The 26000-nt window shown below is 54.2% G+C and overlaps 1 protein-coding gene across 9 annotated transcripts in view; it reads right to left on the bottom strand.

Annotated features, from left to right (window-relative positions):
• The window catches only part of HSPG2 (heparan sulfate proteoglycan 2), a 122068-nt gene that overhangs the window by 22795 nt on the left and 73273 nt on the right, over positions 1-26000 (bottom strand). For 8 of the 9 annotated variants that reach the window (XM_032300718.1, XM_032300717.1, XM_032300713.1 and 5 more), the window contains 32 exons: positions 24538-24630; positions 24108-24188; positions 23671-23901; positions 22937-23050; positions 19751-19878; positions 19526-19612; positions 18259-18317; positions 17915-18082; positions 17640-17750; positions 15253-15353; positions 14984-15164; positions 13771-13896; positions 13507-13659; positions 13290-13432; positions 12911-13046; positions 12684-12838; positions 12266-12416; positions 11345-11496; positions 11126-11258; positions 10506-10651; positions 10228-10363; positions 9983-10134; positions 9107-9242; positions 8786-8937; positions 7881-8019; positions 7632-7783; positions 6965-7100; positions 6695-6846; positions 6377-6515; positions 4722-4873; positions 4382-4529; positions 2514-2665 (listed from right to left, as the gene is read on the bottom strand). In XM_032300718.1, coding sequence (XP_032156609.1) covers positions 2514-2665; positions 4382-4529; positions 4722-4873; positions 6377-6515; positions 6695-6846; positions 6965-7100; positions 7632-7783; positions 7881-8019; positions 8786-8937; positions 9107-9242; positions 9983-10134; positions 10228-10363; positions 10506-10651; positions 11126-11258; positions 11345-11496; positions 12266-12416; positions 12684-12838; positions 12911-13046; positions 13290-13432; positions 13507-13659; positions 13771-13896; positions 14984-15164; positions 15253-15353; positions 17640-17750; positions 17915-18082; positions 18259-18317; positions 19526-19612; positions 19751-19878; positions 22937-23050; positions 23671-23901; positions 24108-24188; positions 24538-24630 — 4395 coding nt within the window. The remainder of the gene's footprint in view (positions 1-2513; positions 2666-4381; positions 4530-4721; positions 4874-6376; positions 6516-6694; positions 6847-6964; positions 7101-7631; positions 7784-7880; positions 8020-8785; positions 8938-9106; positions 9243-9982; positions 10135-10227; positions 10364-10505; positions 10652-11125; positions 11259-11344; positions 11497-12265; positions 12417-12683; positions 12839-12910; positions 13047-13289; positions 13433-13506; positions 13660-13770; positions 13897-14983; positions 15165-15252; positions 15354-17639; positions 17751-17914; positions 18083-18258; positions 18318-19525; positions 19613-19750; positions 19879-22936; positions 23051-23670; positions 23902-24107; positions 24189-24537; positions 24631-26000) is intronic. The other variant, XM_032300720.1, reaches the window with a different exon arrangement.

The raw sequence follows: 26000 nt of genomic DNA on the forward strand, positions 1-26000 counted from the left end.
AAAAAAAAAAAAAAAGAATGAAGGAGAGGGAGAAAGAGAAAGAGGAAGAGGGAGAGAGAACGGGAGTGTTGCTTTATTGCCCGGGCTAGAATGCAGTCTAAAAATGGGTATGCCTATAATTGTGCTTAATAATAGAGACATGAAAAAAAAATGAGGGAAGAAAATAACAAACAAGCAGCCAACCAATATTTCATTTAAACCTGTAAATAGATGTGATGTGGTACTGATAAGAGTGTATATTTTGTGTATTTAAAGTGGAGAGTTCTATAAATGTTAATTAAGTCTACTTGTTCCGGATCTGAGTTCAAGTCCTGGATATCGTTGTTAATTTTCTGTCTCATTGATCTGTCTAATATTGATGTTGAAGTCTCCCACTATTACTGTGTGGAAGTCTAAGTCTCTTTATAAGTCTTATATATCTGGGTATTCCTGTACTGGGTGCGTATATATTTAGGATCTTTAGCTCTTCTTGTTACATTGATCCTTTTATCATTATGTAATATCCTTCTTTGCTTCTTTTGATCTTTGTTGCTTTAAGGCAACTCCTGCTTTTTATTTATTTATTTATTTTTGCTCTCCATTTGGTTGGTAAATCTTTCTCCATCTCTTTGTTTTGAGTCTTTGTGTATCCTTGCATGTGAGATGGGCCTGGATGCAGCATACCCATGGGTTTTGGCTTTTTTTGCCTGTCTGTGTCTTTGGATTGGGGGATTTAGTAGATTTAAATTTAGAATTAATAATAATATATGTGAGTTTAATACTGCCATTTAATGTTAGCTGGCTGTTTTACCTATTAGTTGATGTAAATTCTTGATTATATTGATGCTCTTTACTTTTTGCTATTTTTTAGAAAGGCTGATACTGGTTGTTCCTTTCTATGTGTAGTGGTTCTTTCAGAAGCTCTTGTAAAGCTGGCCTGGTGGTGATGAAATCTCTGAGTGCTCGCTTGTTCACAAAAGATTTTATTTTTCCTTTGCTTATGAAGCTTAATTTGGCTGGATGTAAAATTCTGGGTTGAAAGTTCTTTTCTTTAAGGATGTTGAATATTGGCCCCCACTCTCTTCTAGCTTGTAGGGTTTCTGCTGAGAGATCTGCTGTGAGTCTGATGGGCTTCCCTTTATGGGTAACCTGACCTTTCTCTCTGGCTGCCCTCAGTATTTTCTCCTTCATTTCAACCGTGGTGAATCTGGCGATTACGTGCCTTGAGGTTGGTCTTCTTGAGGAATATCTTTGTGGTGTTCTCTGTATTACCTGGAGTTGAATATTGTCCTGCCTTGCTAGGTTGGGAAAGTTTTCCTGAATAATATCCTGAAGCATATTTTCCAGCTTGGATTGATTCTCTTCGTCACATTCAGGTACACCTATCAAGCGTAGATCAGGTCTTTTCACATAGTCCCATATTTCTTGGAGACTTTGCTCGTTCCTTTTTATCCTTTTTTCTCTAATCTTGTCTTCTTGTTCTATTTCATTAAGTTGGTCTTTGACTTCTGATATCTTTTATTCTACTTGATTGATTCGGCTGTTAAAACTTGTGCATAGTTCGTGAAGTTCTCGTGTTGTGTTTTTCAGCTCCATTAATTCACTTATATTCCTCTCTAAATTGTGTATTCTTGTTAACATTTCATCAAACCTTTTTTCAAAATTCTTAATTTCTTTGCATTGGGTTAGAACAAGTTCTTTTAGTTCCCAGAAGTTTCTTATCATCCACTTTTTGAAGCCTGCTTCTGTTAATGGAACACACTCGTTCTCCATCAGGCCTTGTTCCATTGCTGATGAGGAACTGTGATCCCCTGCAGAGGGAGAGGCATTCTGATTTTGGGTATTCTCAGTCTTTTTAGGCTGTTTTCTTCCCTTCTTTATAGTTTTATCCATCTGTGGTAATTACCGTCTTTATAATTGGTTTCTGAGTGGACGTCCAACTTGTTGATTCCCAGCGCTAAAATCTGAGCAACCCACTGCGCCGACCAAAACGGTGGTGTTAAGATTGATGGTGCTTTTCTGACTCTGCACCAAGAACCACCACACCAAGGCAGTGGCAAAACTGCCTCGCCGGCCACAAGAGTCACGCTGGTGACCCGTGGGGCTCCTCCGCTGGAAATCTCCTGGTGCGTGAGCAACAAAAATTTGTCTGGAAGTGTGGCGTCCTCTCGTTCTGTGCTTTCACTGGGAGCTACAATCCCAAGCTGCTAGTGATCAGCCATCTTGGATCTCTCTCAGTCAAGCTGGTTTTGAACTCCTGACCTCAAATGATCCACCTGCCTCGGCCTTCCAAAATGCTGGGATTACAGGCGTGGGCCACGACGCCTGGCCAGAGGTTTCTATTTTGCACCAGGGTACTGTGGGGCTGGTGGTGGCCCTGCTGTGCCCAGCTCGCTCTCAGCCTCCTGCCTCCAGTGACCTGCTGCCATTCCCCCCAATCCCTCGTTGCTGGGGCCACTTTCCCTTCAGGGCTGGATTCAGGCAGGACCACTGCGGGTATGGAGGAGGCATGCATCCTTCTCCAGCGCACTTACCTGGTGCCGGGCAGGGAGGTTTCCCCCACGCTTGTGCCACGTGACCTGGGCGTGGGCCTGCCCGGGCACCACACACTTCAGATCCAGGGTCTGCCCTTCAGCCACTTGGGAGGAGGAGGTCTCGATGCGGATGGCTGGGGCTCCACCTTGGGCTGCGGCACGGGAGAGGTCAGTGAGCTGGGACGCCCACCCTGATGCCCTGAACCCTTCCCCAGGTGCCCAGATGTTCGAACCAGAGGATATTTGGGGCATGGGTTCTTTCCGTTCCCATTCCATTGAAGCCTGGAGCAGCTGTAGGCACTTCTCATTCTCCAGCTCTGCCCCCAGACAATGGCCCCAGCATCTCCTCTTCCTCCCACGCTCCCAGCGCCAGTGGGGCCGGGGCTCAGGTCTCGACACCTCCACACAGACCACTCATGTTTGGCAAACTCGGATAGAATGTGGCTAAGAACCCAGACTCTGGGGCCAGACTGCCTGGGTTCAAATTCCAGCTCTGCCATTGATTAGCGGTATGACCTTTGTGAAATAACTTCACCTCTCTGAGCCTCAGTTTCCCCATCTGTAAAATGGAGAGAACAATGCTATCTACCTCAAAAGGCTGTTGTGAAAATGAAATGAACTAGTATGTGTGAATACGGCAGGGCTCAGCATGTAAGATGTGCTTGATCATGTTTACTACCGGGCAATTTACGTCCTGTTATCATGATTTCTGCAATAGCATATGCCCCTGTGCTGTTAATTACTGTACATCTTCCTTTCAACTGAATCACTTTTATTTTTATTTTTTCGAAATGGAGTTTCACTCTTGTTGCCCAGGCTGGAGTGCAATGGCGTGGTCTTGGCTCCCTGCAACCTCCTCCACCCGGGTTCAAGCGATTCTCCTGCCTCAGCCTCCCAAGTGGCTGGGATTATAGGCTCGTGCCACTACACCCAGCTAATTTTGTATTTTTAGTAGAGATGGGGTTTCTCCATGTTGGTCAGGCTGATCTTGAACTCCCGACCTCAGGAGATCCGCCTGCCTCCGCCTCCCAAAGAGTTGGGATTATATGTGTAAGCCACCGTGCCCGGCATCAACTGATTCACTTAAAAAAAAAACTAACCTTAACTACTTAGCTCCATCATAGGCAAAGATTTCCAAGAACTAAGGACAGGCCTGATGTGTTTTTTTGGTCCCTTATATGCCACTAGTACTAATAAAGATGTTTATTTATTTATTGGAGGCAGAGTCTCATTCTGTCACCCAGGCTGGAGTCCAGTGGCACGATCTTGGCTCACTGCAACCTCCATCTCCTCTTCAAGGGATTCTTGTGCTTCAGCCTCCTTAGTAGCTAGGACTAAAGGCAATGTGCTGCCACATCCTTGAACTCATAAACTCAGGCAATCCACCCTCCTCGGCCTCCCAAAGTGCTGGGATTACAGGTGTGAGCTACTGCACCCGGCCCTAATAAAAATGTATAAATCACCCTCCAATACCCACAGAGGTGCAGTCCCAGGATTTTGGGAACTCTATAATTAGATAGTAGCATACAAGAGCACTTCTACCCTCCTTTACAGACAGTGACAGTGACATGCAGAAAGCTGAGGGCCCTTGGGCAACATCTCCAAGTGTGGCCAGAGGAGCTGGGACTCATGCACAAATGCCAAGCTACAAAGCCTGTGCTCGCCGCCCGCAGAGAGGGACAGAAGCCACTCCACTTGAGCCGGCTCCTTGGTCCTGGGACCATGGGAATGATGGGAGGTGAAGTCTGGAATCAGAGGGGCAGTTCCCGCCAAGTGCCAGGAAGTGTTTCCTTCTCCCAGTTCTGCCCAATGGTCTCTGTCCCTTCCTCCCTCCTCCAGCCTCCCAGTCCCACTGCAGGGACCCTCACCAGGGACGTGGACAGCACTTGAGCCAGAGGCTTCGATGGTGACCAGGACTGAGGCCTCCAGGGGGCCAGAGCTGCTCATCACCCGGCACACGTATTCGCCTGAGTCAGCCGGGGACACCCGGTAGAGCCGTAGCCGTGAGTCGTGGGCCTGAAGAGGGGACAGGACAGAGGAAGAGAGTCAGGTGCCAGTCTGGAATTGTTGAAAGCCTGGGGCCAGGGTCTAACCTCTGACCCAGGTGGGCACTGAACCCCATGGGGGCTCCTAGGTCTCCCTCCTGGCAGAACTAGCCAGGGCCCCCACATCCAGCAGCCCTCCCACCATTTCCTGCCGGCTGCATACCTGATGGTGACTGGGGAGGCTGCCCCCACGCTTGTGCCAAGTGACCTGGGCATGGGCCTGCCCAGGGACCACGCAGTTCAGATCCAAGGTCTGCCCTTCAGCCACGTGTGAGGATGATGACTCAATTCTGATGGGCATAGAACTGCCAGGGGCTGGGGGAACAAAGAGCAGTGAGTCGGCTCAGCTGTTGTTAGATTTGGGAACAGGGTTGGGTGGGACCCTCTGCTGTAGAAAATCCCACTCCCGGCCGGGCGCGGTGGCTCACGCCTATAATCCCAGCACTTTGGGAGGCCGAGGCGGGTGGATCACGAGGTCAAGAGATCGAGACCATCCTGGTCAACATGGTGAAACCCCGTCTCTACTAAAACTACAAAAAATTAGCTGGGCATGGTGGCGCGTGCCTGTAATCTCAACTACTCAGGAGGCTGAGACAGGAGAATTGCCTGAACCCAGGAGGCGGAGGTTGCGGTGAGCCGAGATCGCGCCATTGCACTCCAGCCTGGGTAACAAGAGCGAAACTCCGTCTCAAAAAAAAAAAAAAAAAAAAAAAAGAAAATCCCACTCCCCTGGACTAATAATAATAATAGTTAACACTTGGCCGAGCACCATGGCTCATGCCCGGAATCCCAGCACTTTGGGAGGCCGAGGTGGGTGGATCACCTGAGGTCAGGAGTTTGAGACCAGCCTGACCAATATGATGAAACCCCATCTCTGCTAAAAATACAAAAATTAGCCACACATGGTGGCGTGCACCTATAGTCCCAGCTACTTGGGAGGCTGAGACAGGCTGAGACTCCCTGGAACGGCTTGAACCAGGGAGGTGGGGGTTGGAGTAAGTGGAGATCGTGCCACTGCACTCTAGCCTGGGTGACAGAGCGAGACTTCCTCTCAAAATAATAATAATAATACTTCTGAAGCACTTATGACGTGCCAGGCACTGCTCTAAGCACTTTACAGGCATGAACTCACTTAATCTCACAAAATTTATACACTTCCTGCTGTGATGGGAATGTTTTTTATTTGCACAGGCCAAGACAGTGGCTGCAAGCCACATGTGGCTACTGAGAACTTGAAATATTAGAAATGGGGTCGCCGTAGCCACTGTATTGAACGGTGCATTTCTGAGAGGTTGGAAAGGTCACTGCCCCCATTTCACTGGTGGAAACTGACACTGAGAGGGGAAGGTAACTCTCTAAGTCCCTTAGTGGTCCAAGCAGGATTTGAACCCAGGGTTTTTTGTTCTATTTGGTTTTTTTAGAGAGGGTGGCTGACTCCTATTGCCCAGGCTGGAGTACAGTGGCACAATCACAGCTCGCTTGCAGCCTCAACCACCTGGGCTCAAGCGACCCTCCCACTTCAGCCTCCCAAGTAGCTGGGACTACAGTTAACAATGCCCGGCTAATTTTTGTATTTTTAGTAGAGATGGGTTTTTGCCATGTTGCCCAGGGCTCCTAGGCTCAAGTGATCTGCCCACCTTGGCCTCCCAAAGTGTTGGGATTACAGGCGTGAGCCATGGCACCTGCCTTTGAACCCAGGCGTCTTTCCGCTGGCCCTTGTCTCACTACTGAAAGGTCTGAGGACTCTGATCCAGAAGTGCCTTCTCCCCAGGGAACACTGTTGCCTGAATCCCTTGTCCCTTTCCTGGGCAGACTCACCAGAGGGGCTGCCGGCGCTAGGGGAGACCGAGATCACAATGGAGGCCTCCAGGGCATCGATGTTGTTGTTGGCCCGGCACACGTACTCGCCGGAGTCAGCCACAGACATCTGGTGCAACCGCAGGTGGGAGCCATGGGCCTGGATGGGCGGGTGGGGAAGGAGAGGGAGAGGGAGTAGAGGGACCCTGGGGTCACCAGCTGGCTTAGGCCTTCCCGGTCAGCCTGTTGACCCGGGCCCAGTCCGAGCAAGAGGGAGCCTGCTCTGCCCACCCCAGGAGACCAGGGTTCCACCCCTGCGGCCGTGGCTCCACTCTGTACCTGGTGTCGGGAGGGAAGGCTGCCCCCACGCTTATACCATGTGATGACAGCCTGGGGCTGCCTGGTGACCACGCAGTTCAGGTCCAAGGTCTGCCCTTCCACCACCGTGGGGGAAGAGGACTCGATCCTGATTGGTGGGGAGACGCTGGGCACTGGGGGCAGAGGGGTGGGGACCGCGCGGTCAGAGTGAGGTCACAGTGCTGGCACTGGGAACCTCTCTGCCACCCCCCTGCACTGCTTGTCTGGACCCCCTGCCTTCTGTGCTCTCACCATGGGAGGAGCCGCTGCCCTGGATGGTGACGACGAGTGAGGTCTCCTGGGAGCCGGCACCGTTACTGACGTGACACACGTACTCGCCCGAGTCTGCCGGAGTCACCTGAGGGATCCGCAGCCGGGAACCCATGATCTGCAGGAAGCAGGTGGCAGCAGGTGTGGGCAGGAGGTGACGGCAGGTGTGGGCAGCAAGTCCACGTCTTGGGCACTGCTGCCGCTGCCTCCTGGACTCTGGGAGCCTCCCTGAGTGCCTTCTTTGTGGCCTTCCTGAGACTCTCTGGTCTGGGGTGGAGGTCTAGCCTTTCGTCACCCCTCCAGAAAGCCTGCTAAGGCCCTATGCAGTGCTGACACGGTATCCTGCTGGGGCTCCCACGGCCTTTGAGCTGCCTGAATGAGGCAACTGTCTCATTCCATCCAGAATCTTCAGTGTCAGGCTCAAGATGAGGCCTGAAGCACTTTTCAGTGAGATTTGGTGCCTAAGTGGCTCTCGATGAGGTCAGGAAGCCTTATCTCTGCATTCTCAGCACCAGTCTAGGACCCATCCAGCAAGGATGATCAATGTTTGCTGAATGGCTGAATGAGCAGAGCGAGGTGCTGAGAGTCCCCCCACTTCCCATCAGGGCTGGTGCGTCCTGCTTTCGCCCTCCCCACGCTGGCCCTGTACCTGGTGCCGGCTGGGTAAGCTGCCTCCGCGCTTATACCAGGTGATGGTGTGGGGAGCCTGGCTGGCAACGAGGCAGTTGAGGTCCAGGGTGTGTCCATTGGCCAGGGAGGCCGAGGAGGACTCGATGCGGACAGGGTATACCACGCCCTGGGCTGGGAGGGCGAGATGGAAAGCAGGGTGTGGGAGCTGCTGAGGGTGCAGTCGGGGCCCCCAGGCTTCCACCATTTGCGTGAGCCCCGAGACACTCACAGTGGGAGCCGCTAAGGCGCTGCTGGATGGTGACGAGGACTGAGGCTTCCTGGGTGCCTGAGCTGCCGACCACACGGCACACATACTCCCCGGAGTCAGCTGGGGTCACCTGGAGCAGCCGGAGCCTTGAGCCATGCACCTGGGGGGGGTCAGGAGGGAGAAGGCAGGCTCAGAGCTGGGCACTGCGGCTCATGCCAAGCTCCTGTTCCCTTTCCCAGTGCCACTCCCAGCCCAGCCAGCTGGAACTTGATGGAAGCTCTTCCAGGGAAACCACCTTCTCCCTTCTTATCTCCTGCCCCAGTGTCAGGACTGGGTCTAGCCTGCCACCTCACCCATGCCAGGGACAACTGAAACTTGGCACGAGAGAGAAGTGGGGACCAGTGTTTGACATGCTACGGGGGAAATAAGGTGGGCAGCGTGAGCCCATTTGGCAGACGAGGACACTGAGGGTCAGGGAATCCAGTGACAAGTGACTGGCCTAAAGTCACACAGTATGCAAGTGGGGGAACAGTGTCTGAACTCATACAGGACTGAGTTCCAGGCCTATGCTCTTTTTTTTTTTGAGATGGAGCCTGGCTCTGTCATCCAGACTGGAGTGCAATGGTGCGATCTCAGCTCACTGTAACCTCTACTTCCCAGGTTCAAGTGATTCTCCTGCCTCAGCCTCCTGAGAAGCTGGGTTTACAGGCGTGCACTACCACGCACATCTAATTTTTATATTTTTAGTAGAGATGGGGTTTCACCATGTTGGTCAGGCTGGTCTTGAGCTCCTGACCTCATGATCCGCCTGCCTTGGCCTCCCAAAGTGCTGGAATTACGGGCGGCAGCCACCATGCCCAGTGAAGCCTATGCTCTTGTACCACAGCTACAGGGTCCTTCAGGCCTCCTTAGCTACTGCCTCCTACCTGGTGCTGGGCCGGGAGGCTGCCCCCGCGCTTATGCCATGTAATCTGGGCGTGGGCCTGCCCGGCAACGAGGCAGTTCAGATCCAAGTTCTGCCCTTCAGCCACATGTGAAGATGATGACTCGATCCGGACGGTGGGGGTGACCCCAAGTGCTGGGGACAGAAGGCAAAGATCAATTGCCGGCTGGGAGGTGAGAGGAGGTGGGGGTCCTGGTCTCACGGCAGGTGCAGTCTGCAGCCTGGCCTCCTGATCCTGCCATTGCAAGAATGGGGAGCCTCCTGCCCTGGGCCCCCAGCCCTGCCCTCCCTGAGACCTACTCACCAGGCACAGAGCCCGCAGGCTCAATGGTGACCAGGACAGAGGCCTCCAGGGGCACGGAGCTGCCCATCACTCGGCACACGTACTCGCCTGAGTCGGCGGGGGAAACCTGGTAGAGTCTCAGCAGGGAGCCATGCATCTGGCCAGAATGGGGGTGAGTCAGAGGCAGCCCTCAGGAGACCCTGGCACCTATAACCTGCAACCCTCAATCTCTGACCCCCAAGGCCTGGCCATCAGCTCTGGATCAGTTTCCCTGTCCTGCTTGGCAGTGGGGAAGGGAGACTCTTGTCCAGGAAGGGGGTGGTAGGCCAGAGGAGCCCCGGAGAGCTGGGCACACACTCGTACCACATCCCATCAATTCTAGACACACATTTCAATGTCTCCAAAATCAAGATATATCTACAACGAATGACCTTACAAATGGAAGTTTTTTCTTAGAGGGACATAAAATCATAGTGCGTCGTGCAATCAGTGCTATCCTAAATTCTACAAAATATAGTAACAACAATAGCCAATGGTGTTACAGGAATATTAATAGCTTAGAGCACTTTCTGTGAACCTAAGCTCTGAGGATTTTGCATATATATTAACCTTTAAGATAATTCTGTAAGTTATGTACCATCATTACCATTTTATAGACCCTGAAACTATAGCACAGAGAAGTTACTTGTCCTAGATCACAGGCTAAGCGGTGGAGCCAGGATTCACACCCAGGCTGCTCGGTGCTAGATGCTGGGTTCTAGTCACTGCATGATACATCTGTGCAATGGGATCCAGAACTTCCTAATCTCAGAGGAGCCTCTAGCCCTCCCCCGATAACCTCCGCCACCCAGGGACCCTGCTTCCTCTTCTTGGCCTGCCTAGCCTCCAGTCCCATACCTGGTGCCGGACAGGGAGGCTGCCCCCACGCTTGTGCCATGTAATCTGGGCGTGGGCCTGCCCAGGAACTATGCACTTCAGATCCAGGGTCTGCCCTTCGGCCACGTGCGAGGACGAGGGCTCGATGCGGATGGGTTGGGTGCTACCGGCGGCTGAGGGATAAGATGGTCCCCGGTCACTCCTGTTCTCTTAAGTAGCCCCAGCCTATTCTCTGCATCCCAGCCCAGCCTGGTGGCCCCACTCACGGTAGGCAAAGTTGGCCCCCTGGGTCCTGGTTACTGTGACTGTGATGGAGGCCTCCATGCCGTTGCTGGCCCGGCACACATACTGTCCTGCATCAGCAGGGGAGGCCTGGAAGATGTACAGGCGGGAGCCACGGACCTGGACAGGCATGGGCAGAGGTGTGAGGGGGGGCTTTCCAGAGGCCAGCAGATGCCCTGCCCCTGTTCCCCGATCTGGGAAGTGCCAGCCCCTCAGCCTAGGGGCCAGGACCCCACAACCCACCGTCCATGGTGCCCTGTACCTGGTGTCGGGCAGGGAGGCTGCCCCCGCGCTTGTACCATGTGACCTGGGCATGGGCCTGCCCTGCCACCACACAGCTGAGATCCAGGGTCTGCCCCTCGGCCACCGTGGAGGATGAAGACTCGATCCTGACAGGTGGAACGGGTCCTGCAGCAGGGTGAATAGGAGTGAGAGGTGTAGATGCTCCCAAGAAGAGAGGGCAGGGGTTGCCCACCCGGCAGCTAGCTCAGCCCAGGGTTCCAAGGCTGGGCCCAGGTTTCCAGGCATCTGGGGGCCTGGGCTTGATTCCCTAAGCCCAGCAACCTTGATGGGAGGGCCAAGGCATGGGCAATGGCGTAGGCCACGCCTTGCAGAGGGGAGTGAGGAAGAGAGAGATGAGGGTAGTGGAGGCTCGGAGAGAGGAAGAGGAGGTGGGAGGGGACCCCTGAAGAGTCATGTGGCCAAACGGAAGCGACGGGAGGGCGGCGGTTACTCTGATGGGTGGAGTCGGCCTGGGCAGGGCCCTGCAGCCAGCTCCAGCATGGACCTCCTGCCCCGTCGGCAACAGGGGTCACTTGGATCTTACCACCCTGGAGGGCTCTCTGCCTCCTCCAGTTTTCCGTGTCACTGGGAGTCACTCACCTGGGATGACAGAGGCCTCGATGGTGACCAGGACTGAGGCCTCCAGGGGGCCGGAGGTACCCATCACACGGCACACATACTCGCCTGAGTCGGCGGGGGACACCTGGTGCAGCCGCAGCAGCGAGCCGTGGGTCTGTGTGCAAATTCGGTGGGTTGGGAGGGGGTCGGAGCAGTCCCATCCAGCCCCTCCAGCAAGCTGGTCCTGGGGGACCACCATACCTGGTGCCGGGCAGGGAGGCTGCCCCCACGCTTGTGCCACATGACCTGGGTGTGGGCCTGCCCAGGCACCACGCAGTTCAGATCCAGGGTCTGGCCTTCAGCCACATGTGAGGAGGAAGGCTCGATGCGGATGGGCGGGGTGCTGCCGGGGGCTGGACACAGAGGCACTGCTCAGACACCTGGGCTCTTGGGCTGTAACCTGGAGCCCTGGGGCAGAGGGCTCTGGGCTGTGATCAGGCCCTCACGGGGACGGCCGACAGGTGGCCTTTCTGAGACCGGGGCCACACCCTTCTGCCTCCACATGGCCAGCCAAGTATGGCTTCTTCCCTGTCCAACCTCTAACCACAAGCTGTAGGCCCACTGGCCCACCCATGACTTCTTGACGATGAGCTTCTCTGGCCTGCAGGGAGCCAGCGAGCTTTACTACCCAGGCTGCGCCCATGGCTGCCGATGACAGTGAGACACATCCCTGCTAGAGGGCGCGTCCATGTGCTCACAGGTACTTTCCGGAGACACCGTCTCATTTAAACCACACCATGACCAAGCAGGTGGGTGGCACTTTCTGTTCCATTTCATAGATGAATCTGAGGCCCCAAAAGGTAAAAACTAGCTCAGGGTTGCTAAGGGGCAGATCTGGGATCTGAAGCAGGCCAGCCGGCTCCCAGGTCAGTGTTCAACCAGACTCATTTGCTGCTTCCTGACAAATTCTGAAACAGTACCTCACAGGGGTCTGGTAAGCTGGACCAGCCTTAGCCCCACTCCCATCCACTCAGTCCCCTCCTCTCCCCGAGCAGGCACTGGAGGATCAAAGCCTGCCTGGGATGCCCCCTCTGTCCTGGTGCCACTGAAGAGGCCATGGGCATCTTCTGCACTGGGAGCTCCCAGGGATCAGTCCCGGCTCGGCCACATCTGGCTGCCCACCTGGGGTGTAGCTGGGACCTGAATGGGTGCCGTGGAGGACAGAGACAGTAATGGAGGCCTCCTTGGGCCCTGATCCGTTCTCCACACGACAAACATATTCTCCAGAATCAGCTGGTGAGACCTGGGGGAGCCGCAGCCGGGAGCCGTGGACCTGGGCCAGGAGGAGGCAGAGGTATGTGAGGACAGGGACGGGGGCTGTGGTCACCGCTCCCTCAGCCTCAGTGATTCACTCAAACTGTCACTGGTTGTGCTCTGAGCCGTCCCATGCTGGAAGCTGGCAGGGAGGGATATGAGGCCTGGCTTCTGCTGGCAGGTGTGGGGTGTGTGCCACCTCCCCGACCCTACATAGAGTGCCCTGCCCTCCCCCCGACAACCCCTGCTCCCTGGGTCCCCTGCCACAGGCTCAGGGCCCTCATACCTGGGTGTGGGGAGGCAGGCTACCCGCTCGCCTGTACCAGGTGACCTGGGCGTGGGCCGACCCTGCCACCACACAGTTGAGGTCGAGTGTCTGCCCCTCTGTCACAGAAGGCGATGAGGACTCAATCTTGACCGGCGGTGGGCTGGCATCTGAGGCTGGGGCCGGAGTAGAGGTCAGCAGAGCCCTGGTTTGCCCTCCCCACCCCTCCATTCCCAGAGGGCCCTCACCTGAAAGGACAATCACTTGGATCCGGGCCTGGGCGGTGCCTGCAGGGCTGGTGGCCACACAGAGGTAGAAGCCGGCGTCAGCAGTCGTGATGGCCGGGATGAGCAGTGTGGGGATGTCCGTGTGCTCCGACCGGGCCTGCCATGGGTGAGAGGGTCAGCTGCTCCAGAGGCAGCTGGGCAAGGGCTGGCCAGGGGGACAGATGGGGCATAAAAGGGAGAGGCAGGTGCAGGGGCTCCCTGCTGGGATGCAGCAGCACGAGGCTACCGTCTTGGGGGTGAAGGGAGCCACAGAGGAGGAGGTGGGGTGGGACGTGGAGGGGGAGGGAGGGTGGCTGGGACTCTGTGGAGCCTGTGGGCCTTCTGGGTGGGCAGATCTTACCTGTGGTGGGAGGCTGCCCCCTTCCTTCCTCCAGGTGATAGTGACGCTGGGCACCCCTGCAGCCCTGCAGTACAGCCTGACGGTGCGGCCTTCGTGGACCTGGGTCCTCTCTGGGCTCACTTGGACTCTGGGCCCGCTGCCCCCTGCAGACAGAGTCCCGTGAGAACACGGCCTGGGCTGAGCTCACTCTCAGCCCCACCTGAGCCCAGCCTCTCACCATGCACGTGGAGCACAGCCCGGGCCACCTGCTGCCCAGCGCTGCTGTGGGCTCGGCACAGGTACTGGGCCTGATCCGCGGGCTCGACGGCTGGCAGGCGCAGGATGCCGCCTTGGACTTGTGCCTTCGCAGGGAGCTGGCCACCGGGGCCCCCTGGTGAGTAGACCTGGGGTCAGCACCCACCGAGCCTGCTCAGAGACCTGCTCCTGCCCTCCCACACCCAGGAGAGTCAGGCCCTGAATGGCATCCCCATCACGGCCTCACCTGCCCACTCGAGGCGGGGCGTGGGGCTCCCCGTGGCGCTGCAGCGGAACTCGGCCAGTTGACCTGGCTGCACTGTGAGCTGTGGCGGGTGGATGGAGACCACGGGGGCGGACGAGCTGCCCGAGGCTGACAAGGGAGGAAAAGGAACACACCGTTAGCATTGGGGAGTGTCATCTGACTCACACGACAGCCCCGCTGCCACTCTCTTTGCTTCCAGGCTGGCCCTCCACGGCCATCTGTGCACACAGCAGCCAGGGAGCTTTGAAATGTCAATATGACCTTATGACCTTCCCACTCGAGACCTGTCCATGACTCCCTGTTGCTTTTAGAGTAAAAGCCCAAATCCTGGCCCTGATCCATCACATACCGCATGCTCTCCCCCCGCCCACGCCCTTCCTCCCTCCCACAGCCCAGCCACGTGGCCTCTGCTGTTCCTCAAACACAGCAAGGTGCTCCTGCCTCAGGGCCTTTGCAAGTGCTGTTCCCTCTGCAGAGAACACTCTGCCAGCTCTCTAACTCCCTCAATGCCTACCTTTCCTTCAGGCCTCAGTTTAGGTGTCACCTCCTCGGAGAAGCCCTCCCTGACTGTCCTGTCTAGAGTAGCCCCGGCTTCTCCCATCTTGTTTTATTTTATTTTGTTTTTGAGACGGAGTCTCACTCTGTCCCCCAGGCTGGAGTGCAGTGGCATGATCTCGGCTCACTGCAACCTCTGCCTCCCGGGTTCAAGTGATTCTCCTGCCTCAGCCTCTCGTGTAGCTGGGATTACAGGTACCCACCACTATGCCCAGCTATTTTTGTATTTTTAGCAGAGATAGGGTTTCACCATGTTGGCCAGGCTGGTCTGGAACTCCTGACCTCAAGTGATCCGCCCGCCTTAGCCTCCCAAAGTGCTGGGATTATAGGCATGAGCCACGGCGCCCGGCCTCCCCCCACCTCGTTTCACTGTTATTCCTAGCCTGCACTCATTGTCGTGTGGAGTTATCTTGCTTGTTCATTGATTCTCATGCTTATGGTCTCCCTGCCTAGAACATGTGCTTCAGGAGGGCTGAGATCCTGTACGTGCTGCTCTCCCAGCTTCTGCAGAGCCTAGACCAGGACTAGGCATGCCACAGGTGCTCAGACGTGATCAGTTGAATGAAGAAATGCTGTGCTAATCCTGGTGGGCATGGGGGGAAGCTGGGGTGAGAGGATCTGGTATAGAAGGGAGGTGTACCCTGCACGTGCAGAGTGGCTGTGCCCTGGTCCATGGCAAACATGTTGGAGCCGGTGCACACATAGGTGCCCGCGTCACTCAGCTGGACATTTCGAATGGTCAGGATGCCATTGAAATCCATGGCTCGGGCGGGCAGTTTCCCATTGTGCAGGCGGGTCCACACCAGAGTGTAGGCTGGAGACTGCAGGACAAGGCAAAAGGGGGTCACGGGTGGGGCTCAGAGACCCCAGAAGACAGACTCCCATATCCCCACTCCCTGCCCTGCACACCTTGCTTTTGGCTGTGCAGATGAAGGTGACGTCGGCTCCAGGGCGCACGCTCTGGCTGCGCTGCTCCTCCACGGTCACTGTGATGGGCTTGCTCGGAGCCTCTGTGGGGACAGGAAGCCTCCAGTGAGCCAGTGCTGGCTGGGCCCTGGGCCCGTGGCCGCTCTGCTTTTCTCCATAACCTCCTCTAGGCGTCAGTTCCTTCCTGGTATAGCTTAGCTCTTATTCCAGCCCCTGGAGCCTGCCTCCCCCATTCTGGCTGACCCCCACCATCCCCGCTCTCCTGGCCACATGGAGCAGCCACGGGATGTGGCTGGGGAACATCACACCATGAGTCCACTCGGCTCCGGTTCCTGGTCACAGACTACAAATGAGCTCCTAACACATCACACTTCCCTCCAGCTGGCTTTCTCCGTCTGGTTTGAGTTTCTATTCCCCAACAACAGCTATTTTACACGTCCTCCCACCTCCAGCCTCTCTAACCACTCTTCCACTGTCACAGCTAGTGGCACCGACACACACTTGTGGAGAAGAGAGAAACGACCAGTGAGGAGTGTTCCCAGCTCTCACATCTACCAGGTCTTTAGGTGCTGGCCCCTGAAGGACGGGCCCCTTCTCGTGCCCCCACCCTGTCCCACTGCGGTGCCTCCTGAATGCCCACCCCTCCCAAGGGTTTCCTCCGCTCTCACGCCATCAGCGTCTCCTCTCCTTCTCACGCCATCACTTCGCTCCACGGAGTGCTCTCTAGAATTTCCCATTTCCGAAAACGCCCCCTTGACTTCATGCTCTCACAGCCGATGATCGTTTCCTGGCCTCCCTTCAGAGCCAAGGCTCTTGCAACAGTTGTTCACACTCACTGCCTTCCCATCCATGCGTCGCCTCCTTCCAATCTGGCTTCTATCCCTTCTCTCCACTGAAAACCGCTCGTCAAAGCATGACCTCCAAGGGCTACTTCTCTGCCCCTGTCTGACTTCCCAGCGGGGAGGCTGCCCGGGAAGTCCTTTTCCCTCTGACTCCCAGGATGCCCCCTGCCTCCCCTGCCTCGTGGCTGCACTCTCTCAGGCTCTTCCTACCCTTCCTCTTCCACTGGACATGTTCACACTGGAGGTCCTCGGGACTCCGGGCTGGGGCCCTGTCCTCCGGCCGCACTCTCCCTGGGTGACTTCATCCTGCCCCACAGCTTTGAACACCATCTCTGAGTCAACAGCTCCCAGACTCATTTCTCTGGCTGGGGCCCCTCTCGGGAGCTGACACTCACATACCCAAATGCCTGCTTGGCGGACCCAATGAGATGTCTCCCCAAACTTCTCACACTTGAACACGCCCACAGCAAGCCTGGGATTCTCTCTGACCTGTTTGTAGCCTGTGCGGCTGGTGGCCTAGCCATGCTCCCCCCGTGCCCGCCTGCCTGACTTCTGCCAGCCATTGTGCTTCTTTGCACTGAGGGCTTTCTCGGGCCACTGGATCCCACTGTGCACGCCCACTGTGCACGCCCATGGGTGGGGCAGACGTGCAGGGGACTTGATGCTCCCGGAATAGGTCTCAGCCAATGACCGACAGGGGCTGGCTTAGAAATACTGCAGCTCCCTGGGCCCCAGGGCAGAGTGACTCCGAGGTGAGTGTTTTACACTGGCTCCCAAAAGCTTCCTCGGTTGCAGTAAGCGACAACTGCTCATGGTGGCAATCTGCTTGATCACACAGCCTTTACCGGGATGCCTTCCCGTCCCTGCCTCACTTTACTTCCCGGTGTTACTTGCACACAAATCCTTGTTTCAGACTCCACTTTCGGAAAGCTTGAATGAAGACACCTGTCTATTGGAGCCTCCCTCATCTCAGTAACCATAACCAATGTCCCTGGTAGCTAGAATCCAGACTCCCAGCTACTACCCTTTTCTTTTTCTTTTTTTTGAGACAGGGTCTTGCTCTGTCGCCCAGGCTGGAGTGCAGTGGCATGATCTTGGCTCACTGCAACCTCCACCTCCCAGATTCTAGTGATTCTCCTGCCTCCACCTCCTGAGTAGCTGGGACTACAAGTGCATGCCGCCACACACAGCTAATTTTTATATTTTAGTAGAGATGGAGTTTCACCATGTTGGCCAAACTGGTCTCGAAGTCCTGACCTCAGGTGATCTACTGCCTCAGCCTTCCAGGTGCTGGGATTAGAGGCGTGAACCACCGTGCCTGGCTTCCACCACCCTTTCTCCCTCACTGACCAGTCAAGTTCTGCCTATCCTACCTCTAGAATGTGTCTTGAATCTGCCACCTCTCCTCATCTCCATGGCCACTGCCCTCGTCCCCTCCCGGAGGTGAATGTACCATCTGCCTGAGTCTGCAGCCTGCAGCCCAACCCAGGACAGGCAGTCTTGGTTACAGGTGGTGTAGGGACTTACCGGTGACCAGCAGCTCTGCCCGGCTGTTATTGGCATGGTGGAGATTACGGCAGGTGCAAATGTAGACGCCAGCATCCGAGGGCTGGACGCTGGGAAAGTGGAGCTCGGAGCCTGGTGGGGAGAAGATGGGAGCTTGTTGGTGCAGACATGTTCTTTCTCACATCCAGCCCATGTGTGAGCACAGGACCCCAGTAGGGCAGGGACAGGCCCCTGCACCCGCCCCCCGCCCCGACTGCGGTGGCTCTTGAGGTGGAGGAGCCTAGGGCCATGGGTACCTTGATGTCGCTGCTGGGTGCTGCTGGGCACAGGGCGCCCATCCTCGCGGGACCAGTAGAAGTAGTGGGGTGGGCTCCCACTGACCTGGCACCGTAGGGAGTGGGAGCCGCCTTGGGGCACTATGCTTCGAGCAGGATGGACCTGGACCACCAGTGGGGCTTGGTTTGCTGGTGGTGGGGGCCAGGACAGGAGGGGCCATTCAGCATTATCTCTGATATCTCTGCTTTCCCAAAAGCTGGGGTACCCCACCCTTAGCCTTGTCCCCCAGACCGAGTATCCCCCCCAACTCCCAGGGCTCCCTGCCTTGCCCATCGCCCCCATCCTGGGCCATGGTCCCACTTACTCTCTGGCAGGCACCGGCCCCCTGGCACACTGGGGTTACCCACATAACCTGGGGCACACCTGTAAGGGGGAACAAGGACCAGCTCTGTCAGGCCCCAAGGGACCCAGTTCTCTCATGGTGGACTTGGGGAGCCAGAAGCTCAGGAGGCCACCCAATGTCAGGTGAGGAGGCTCAGAGCTCTGGAAGGACTTTGGGGACCAGACAGGTCCCCATCCACACAGGGTGCTGGTGAGCTGAGAAAGGAGAGTGTAAGGGAGTGTTAGCAGGTTGCGTAATGAGGGAGACAGGGTCTTTATTCTCCAGAGAAATTCATTCAGCAAACTTCCGTTAAGCAACTACTATGTGACAGGCATGTGCTAGGTATTGGAAATGCAACAGTGAACATGATGAAGTCCCTGGTCTGTAGAACTTACTAGTTGGGAAACTCTACGTGAAAATGAGAGTGCAGGAAGCATACCAGGGCTGAGGGGGCACAGGAGGGCACTGACCCCACCTGGAGAGCTAGGGAGGCTTCTAAGAGGACAGGACTTCTCGGATTACCTCAGAGCAGGCTGTACTCTTCTTTCAGAGAACTTATCATGGTTTATAAATATCCATTTACACAATTACTTTTTCCCCCATCTTATCTCCCATTAGGGCTGATCTCTTTTTAGGTGGTAGACTGTAAGGACTGGGATGGAATCTGTTCTGTTCACTACATTATCTCCAACACCTCAGCACACAGCGTGGTACACAGTAGATGCTTGATAAAATTTGCTGAATAAGTGAATGAAGCTGGGTCTTGAAGGCCAAGTGGAAGTTAGCTAGGAAGGGGTGGTTTAGGGGTGAAGACTCTTCCATGCAGAGGGAACAGTATATGCAAGGCCTGAACGTCAAGAATTCAAAAAGTGGCCAGGCGTGGTGGCTCCCCCCTGTAATCCCAGCACTTTAGGAGGCTGAGGCAGGAGGACTGCTTGAGCCCAGGAGTTTAAGACCAACCTGAGCAACACAGTGAGACCCTGTCTCAATTAAAGAAAAAAAAAAATTCAAAAAGCTAAGCCCAGCTAAGTACAGAGTTGGGTGTCAGAAGTGGGATGAGACTGCCACAGTAAAGCTGCCTAAAGTGGCCGGGCTTGTCCCAAGGGCAGTGTGGCATCTTAGAAGGGTTTGGGGCAGGGAAGGAACACAATCCCGGAAGGGACTTTTCTGAGCAACACCCTCTAAGGCTCTCATTTGGGAATCCACCATTTGTCTTCCACCCTTCCCCCACTTCTGTTTAGAAACTTACTGCTCACAGTACTGGCCAGTGTAGCCGGATTCACAGGCTGTGCAGCGGTACCCACCAGCTCCCAGGCTTTCGCAGGTGCGGGAGAACCTGGGGTCAGGGAGGCAAAGGTCAGGTCACAGGAAGCCCACTGCCTACCTTGCTCCCTTCACTTCTGCCCAAAAGCCAATGCCCAAAAGCCAAAGCCTTCCATTCATTCCCCAGTGGAAGTGTGTCCTTGTTACCCACATGTTCTCTGGGTTGGTCAGTGGGCAGGCACAGGGCTGGCAGTCCTCAGGCGTCCCGGCTGTGGCATCTCCATAGTAGCCAGGGGCACACAGCTCGCAGAACTCCCCTGCGGCATTGTGCTGGCATTGCTGCAGGGCACAAGGAGGGCAGGCATCAGCCATTAGGCCAGATTTACAGAAGCCTTTCAAGGTTGCCATCCCCTGATCTAGAAATTCCAAGTTTGTGAACTTGTCTTAAAGCATCACGGTAGGGCACACAGATTTCATTACAAGGACACTCATCTCCATGGTGTTTATAAAAAGCAAAATGGGCTGGGCATAGTGGCTCCTCACGTCGGTAATCCCAGCACTGTGGGAAGCCAAGGCTGGCGGGTCACCTGAGCTCAGGAGTTCACGGCCAACATGGTGAAACCCTGTCTCTTAAAAAACACAAAAATTAACAGATGAGGGATTTTCTGGAACAGTTGCCAAAAGAAGACCATGGTGATTTTTTCGGTACAACACCTTTACAACATCAAAGAATACTGTTGCCAAGTTTCCAGGATAGTGAAGATGATGATGATATTCTACCAGATATGGACAAAAATCCAGCAACTCCATCATCAGCCGTCTTTCCATTGGCAAAAACTCCTCAATGTCAGCACATCAGTCCTGGAATGCTCGCTTCCATAAATAGGAATGATTGTGATAAATATGTTTTTCGTATGCAAAAATATCATAAAGGTAATGGTGGTATTGTCTGGGGCAACATTAAGAAAAAATTAGTTGAAACTGATTTCTCAGTTCCAACATCAAGAAGGAAAACCCCATTTAACCCAGATTTAGGAGAAAACTTCGGTGTTGGAAAACTTTTCACTAATGCTATGGAATCTTTAGATGAAGAAGAGAAAGATTATTATTTTTCAAACTCTGATTCTGCAGAGTAAAATGAAAAAATATGATTCCTGGGGGTTTTACCATGAAGCAGACAGTGTATTTGTATTTTCAATTGAAGTACATGTATTTTCTTTGTAAAGTAGCTTATGAAAATGTGGACTTTTTTGAAGGTCTTGTGTGTTTGTATTCAAAGTAAAATATCCTCATTGCTGCAGCTTACTAAAAATTTACAGAAAATTGCTTTTGCTTGTGTAGATATCTGTAAATTTCTGTTTTTGTACTTTAAAATATATATATAGATACTTTTTAAATGAGAATCTAAGTCTGTTTACTTTAAGAAAATTGTTTCCCCCTTTTTTTTTTTTAATTTCAAGAAAATTTTGCTACCATTTAAGTAAGGGAAGGTGAAAGGCTGACAGAGGTTGTACTGGCAGCTACTGAATTCATGAAAACTTTTAAGTTAGCATTTGTCACCAGTTCACATCCAAGCCAGAGCAGGATTTGTTACCGGTTGTTGTCCAAGCCTGGTGTTTAAATCACACATTGTTGAAACTGACATGCTTGTCTCCTGATTTTTTTTAACTTGTGATTGGTATGTCTATGAAACCTATGTAAATTTAGTTTATTACTTTGCCATTATTTTACTAGGTAAAATTAGAGAACAAAATCTCTTCTTTATTTACATATGCAGATACAGCTTAAATATTTTGACTAGATTAGACATTCAGTTAATAGATTCACCATTAGGAGTCAAATTAATATGTGAAATTTCTTTTAGAAACAAATTTTCATTTGTTACGAAACTTGACATAGGACATCTGGCTATACATTCACCTACAACTTGTTCTCTAGTTATACTGTTCAAATAAAGTTAGTTTGCTTTTATAGAAAAAAAAAAACCACAAAAATTAGTTGGGCATGGTGGTGCACACCTGTAGTCCCAGCTACTCAGGATGCTGAGGTAGGAGAGTTGTCTGAACTTGGAAGGTGGAAGTTGGAGTAAGCCAAGATTGTATCACTGCACCCAAAAAAAAAAAAAAGCAAAATGCTGGAAACAAATCTAACCATCCATGAATAGGGAATTGAATAAACTAAAAAGTGTATCCAACCAAAAAAAAGCCAGTATATCCATCCAAAAAAAAAAAATATCCATCCAAATAGCTGTCAAAAAGGGTGATGCTGATTCTATTTTCTCCCTAAGTACCTGTGATAGTAAAGGAAGGGAAAGGAATACACGTGGGTATCTGAGGGCAGAGCATTGAAAATATGTGCATCATTGGTTGGGCACGGTCTCACACCTGAATCCCAGCACTTTGGGAGGCTGAGGAGGGTGGATCACCCGAGGTCAGGAGTTCGAGACCAGCCTGCCAACGTGGTGAAACCCCATCTCTACTAAAAATATAAAAACTAGCCGGGTGTGGTGGTGGGCACCTGTCATCCCAGCTACTGGGGAGGCTGAGGCAGGAGAATCGCTTGAACCAGGGAGGCGGAGGTTGCAGTGAGCTGAGATTGTGCCATTGCACTCCAGCCTGGGTGACAAGAGCAAGACTCCATCTCAGAAAAAAATGAAAGAAAGAAAATATGTACATCATCATAAAAAGATGTGGGTTACTGATTCTCCTCCAAAGCGATTCATATTTGTTGTATCAACATAGAGTGTTCTTTGCTCCAAGGTTAGCTTCTGGCTGTCAACCACCTGGCCCTTCACCCCGTATCCTGGGGGGACTCTACACATGCTACTCTGAAAAGTCCAGGTATAAAAATATATGCAATGAGACCAGACGCAGTGGCTCACGCCTGTAGTCCCAGCTACTCAGGAGGCTGAGGCATGAGAATCACTAGAACCCAGGAGGTGGAGGTTGCAGTGAGCCAATATTAGGCCACTACACTCCAGCCTGGCCGACAGAACAAGACCGAGACCCTGTCTCAAAAAAAAAAAGTAGAGACCAGGTGTGGTGGCTCACGCCTGTAATCCCAGCACTTTGGGGGGCCAAGGCAGATGGATTGCTTGAGCTCAGGAGTTCGAGACTTCGTGAGCAACATGGTGAGACCCCATTAGATAATTTTTTTGTAAAGAAAAAGAAAAAATAGTAAAGAACCAAAATTTTCTTTACACAGAAGGATGTTACTCCACAGCCCTGGTCACCCCACCATGCCTGGTGACCTGGCCTGCTGACCCAGGTGCTCTGACCCACAGGCCATGCATGCCCCATGACCCTGCCCCTGGATGGGTGTCTGTCTTGTCCAGCCCTGGTCCCCCACCCAGGCTCAGCTGAGCTGACCCCCTGTCCCGGCCTTGCTTGTAGCTCACCGAGCAGGCCCCAGTCTCCGGGTGGCACAGGTCTGAGTGGCCATTGCATTCGCACAGCTCGCAGTGGCCAAGGTACAGCCCACTCCCGGTGCGCGTGTAGCTGGGGGCGCAGTCCTAGGGGGCAGAGAGGAAGGTTGGCCTCTGTTCCCAACATGCCGCATCCACAGCCAGCAGACCCAGAACCCCTCCCTTCCAGCGTCCCCCCAGGGGTGACCCTGCCACATCACAGGCTGGCTCCCCTCCTTCCTGGCTTCTGCTCAGTCTGGCCTCCTGCCCACGACACTATCGCAGTCCACACTGTTCACCTCCCGGAGGCATCTCCATGCTGTGCTTTGGCCGGAGTAGTCTGTGTTTCTGAATTGGCTCCCTGTCTCTTTTGGGCACCCCGAGGGCATGAACCGGGTTTGAACCTCTGGGGAGCATGGCCCATGCCTGAGGCCGCACTGCTCAGTGGTTAGGACATGCTAGGCTTTGGAGTTAATCAGACCCGAGTTCAAATTAGTTTCTGCCACACGTTAGCCGTGCACCATTGGGGCACACTTGCCCCTCAGCACCTCTATTTTGTTACCTGTTAAAGGGGATAACAATACAAATCTCAGGGCTGTTGGGAGGAATGCACGCAGGGCGCAGATGCGGGGGGTCATTATAGTGATGATGGTAATCAAGGCTGCAGTGACGCGCTTCTTGATGCCTCTGTGCCTGTGCAGAGGTGGCTGAGCCGGCCACACACTCACCTGGCAGGACAGACCAATGTAACCCGGGGGGCAGCGGCACTCCTCCACCTCGAGGGCCCGGGGTCCGTTCGAGGGCCCAGGCTGGGCGACCTCCAGGCTGACTGCGCTGATGCTGGCTGCCAGTGGCACCGAGGAGAACGTGGCCCGGATCAAGAGCTCATCTAGGTCGGCCAGTGCCATCAGGAGGTGCTCACGTGTGGCCGGCTGCCCGTCGGGCCGGCGCCAGAATTCCTGGGTTGGGGGTGGCAGCGTGGGCGGGGGTATTGGGCTTTGTGGGTTTCTCCTGCAGTTACCACCCCCCAACTCTGGCCTTACGGGCACTGGCTGAGGGCTGCGGGATGAAGGTTGGGGAGTGAGAGGCAAGGTGGGCATCAAAGCCAGGCTCCGAGTCAGGGCGGCGGGGGGCGGCGTGAGAAGCTTGGCCAGGTGACCCTCACCTCTCTGAAGACGATCTCGTAGCTCCTCCTCTCGGGGCCCTGCAGCGCTGGCTGGGAGGCCACCAGCATGATGTTGTTGCCCTGGGGACACACCAGCAGGATTAGAAGGGGAGCCGAGGGGCCCCTGGAGTGCCAGGGTGTCCTCCACCAGTCCTAGGCTCTCTGTAACCACCAGCCGCCCACCTCTCCCCTCTCCCAAGCTCAAGTGTCCAAAGGAGTCAGGCACATGCCCACTGCCCCCTTCTCCCAGCAGCAGGCTCCTCTGCCTGGGTGGTGTCCAGCCAGGCAGGGATGTGGGGACACAGGCCTAACTCCCCCAGCCTGTGCCAGGAAACCGAGTGCTGGATGAAAAGGCCAAAGGACAAATGCCAAGGTGCCCCGGCTTCTATCCTGCCCTTCTGCCCACCCAGCATGGCGTCCAAATGCTCACCGTGATCTGGACGTCAGGGTCAGAGAGTGGGCTGCCCTGCAGGCCCGCGGTGTAAGAAAGGGTGTATCGCAGCTTCCCACCGTAGGCCGCCACCTGCAAAAGGCAAGCCCAGAGGTCACAGGCTGACCTTGCGGGGTGAGTGTTGGACCATACAGATGAGGGTGGAGCATACGGAGGCCTTTTGGCACCTGTACCACGCTCCCCTGCCCCCTCCCTGCCCTAACCAAGAGGCCAGGGTGCATGGCCCGTGGGTGCTGGGAAACAGGACATTTCTCAGTTTCCCTGCAGCCTCAGACATGGTGGCAATCATGTTGAGCAGCCTCGGCTCTGCAAGCTTCTCCATTCCGCATTGCCTGACGGTGCCAGCGAACCAACTCCAAGTCCTCTTTTATTTACAGGAATTTCCCAGGAGGCAGACAAGGGTAATGACAGTGACCACCATGGGGAGGCTGCGGAAAGTTCAAAAATTCTCAGCCATGGCGGGGGTGGGGCTGAGGGCAGCCCCTCGGAGGCCTTGCCTCCTAGGCGCATGGTTTTTGTTTGCCCCGAATCCAGTTCCTCCTTTCTATAAACTATACCCTGGCTTTCTATAAAGAACAACCTTCCTGCTACACCATGCAGGTCTGAGGGTCCTGATCCCCTCCTCCTCTACAGTGGAGACATGAGCCAGGCCTGGCCGATCTGCATGGCCTACCACTGCCCTTTGCCACCCCATCAGGGATAGACAAGTACCCTGGGCACTTCTGTTCTTTCTACCTGGCCAGAGAAAGTCCCTTCTTCAGTCAGCTGGAGAACCAAGAAAAAGCCCTAATGAGACCCTGGGTAAGGCCATGCCTGATACCAGACATGCTTAGACTCCGCAGCTGTACGAGCCAATAGATTCTTCGTCACAGACAAGCCTGCTGGACCTGGGCTTTGTGTTGCTCATGACCGGAGAGTCCTTACTCTTGTTGCGGGGACCCTCCCGCGGGCAGCTGAGGCCCCCAGCTCTGCCCCACAGGACTTTCCTTTCTCTCCTCTGCCACCAGGGTAGATGTTCATCTCAATACCAAACTGCATCAAACCTACCCCTTCGTGCATTTGTGTGTTCACTCGGCTGACCAGCATTTATTAAACACCTACTGACTACACACTCAGCCCAGGGCTACATGGGCCCCAGCGATGTTCTCCATGAGCTCAGGGCGTGGTAAGGAATTCTGGAGTGTAACCAAATAACCGTAAAATAGCTGGCTTCCTGTCTGCTTTGAATGCCAGCAAGTTCACAGCCATTTCTGAGACTAACTTTCTAGCAAGTTGCAGGTATGTACAGCACAGTGATTGTTCTATTTATTTACTAACCGTTCAAAAACCCTAGTGTCTATTTTATTTTTTTACTTTTTTTTTTTTTTTTTTTTTTTTTTTTTTTAGACGACTTTTATTTATGTTACCCAGGCGGGGGGGCACAGGAGCGCGCTCGGCCCCGC

Source organism: Sapajus apella, unplaced genomic scaffold (assembly GCF_009761245.1).
Source record: "Sapajus apella isolate SASKATOON/1434 unplaced genomic scaffold, GSC_monkey_1.0 scaffold43, whole genome shotgun sequence".
In the NCBI taxonomy this organism is placed as follows: Eukaryota; Metazoa; Chordata; class Mammalia; order Primates; family Cebidae; genus Sapajus; species Sapajus apella.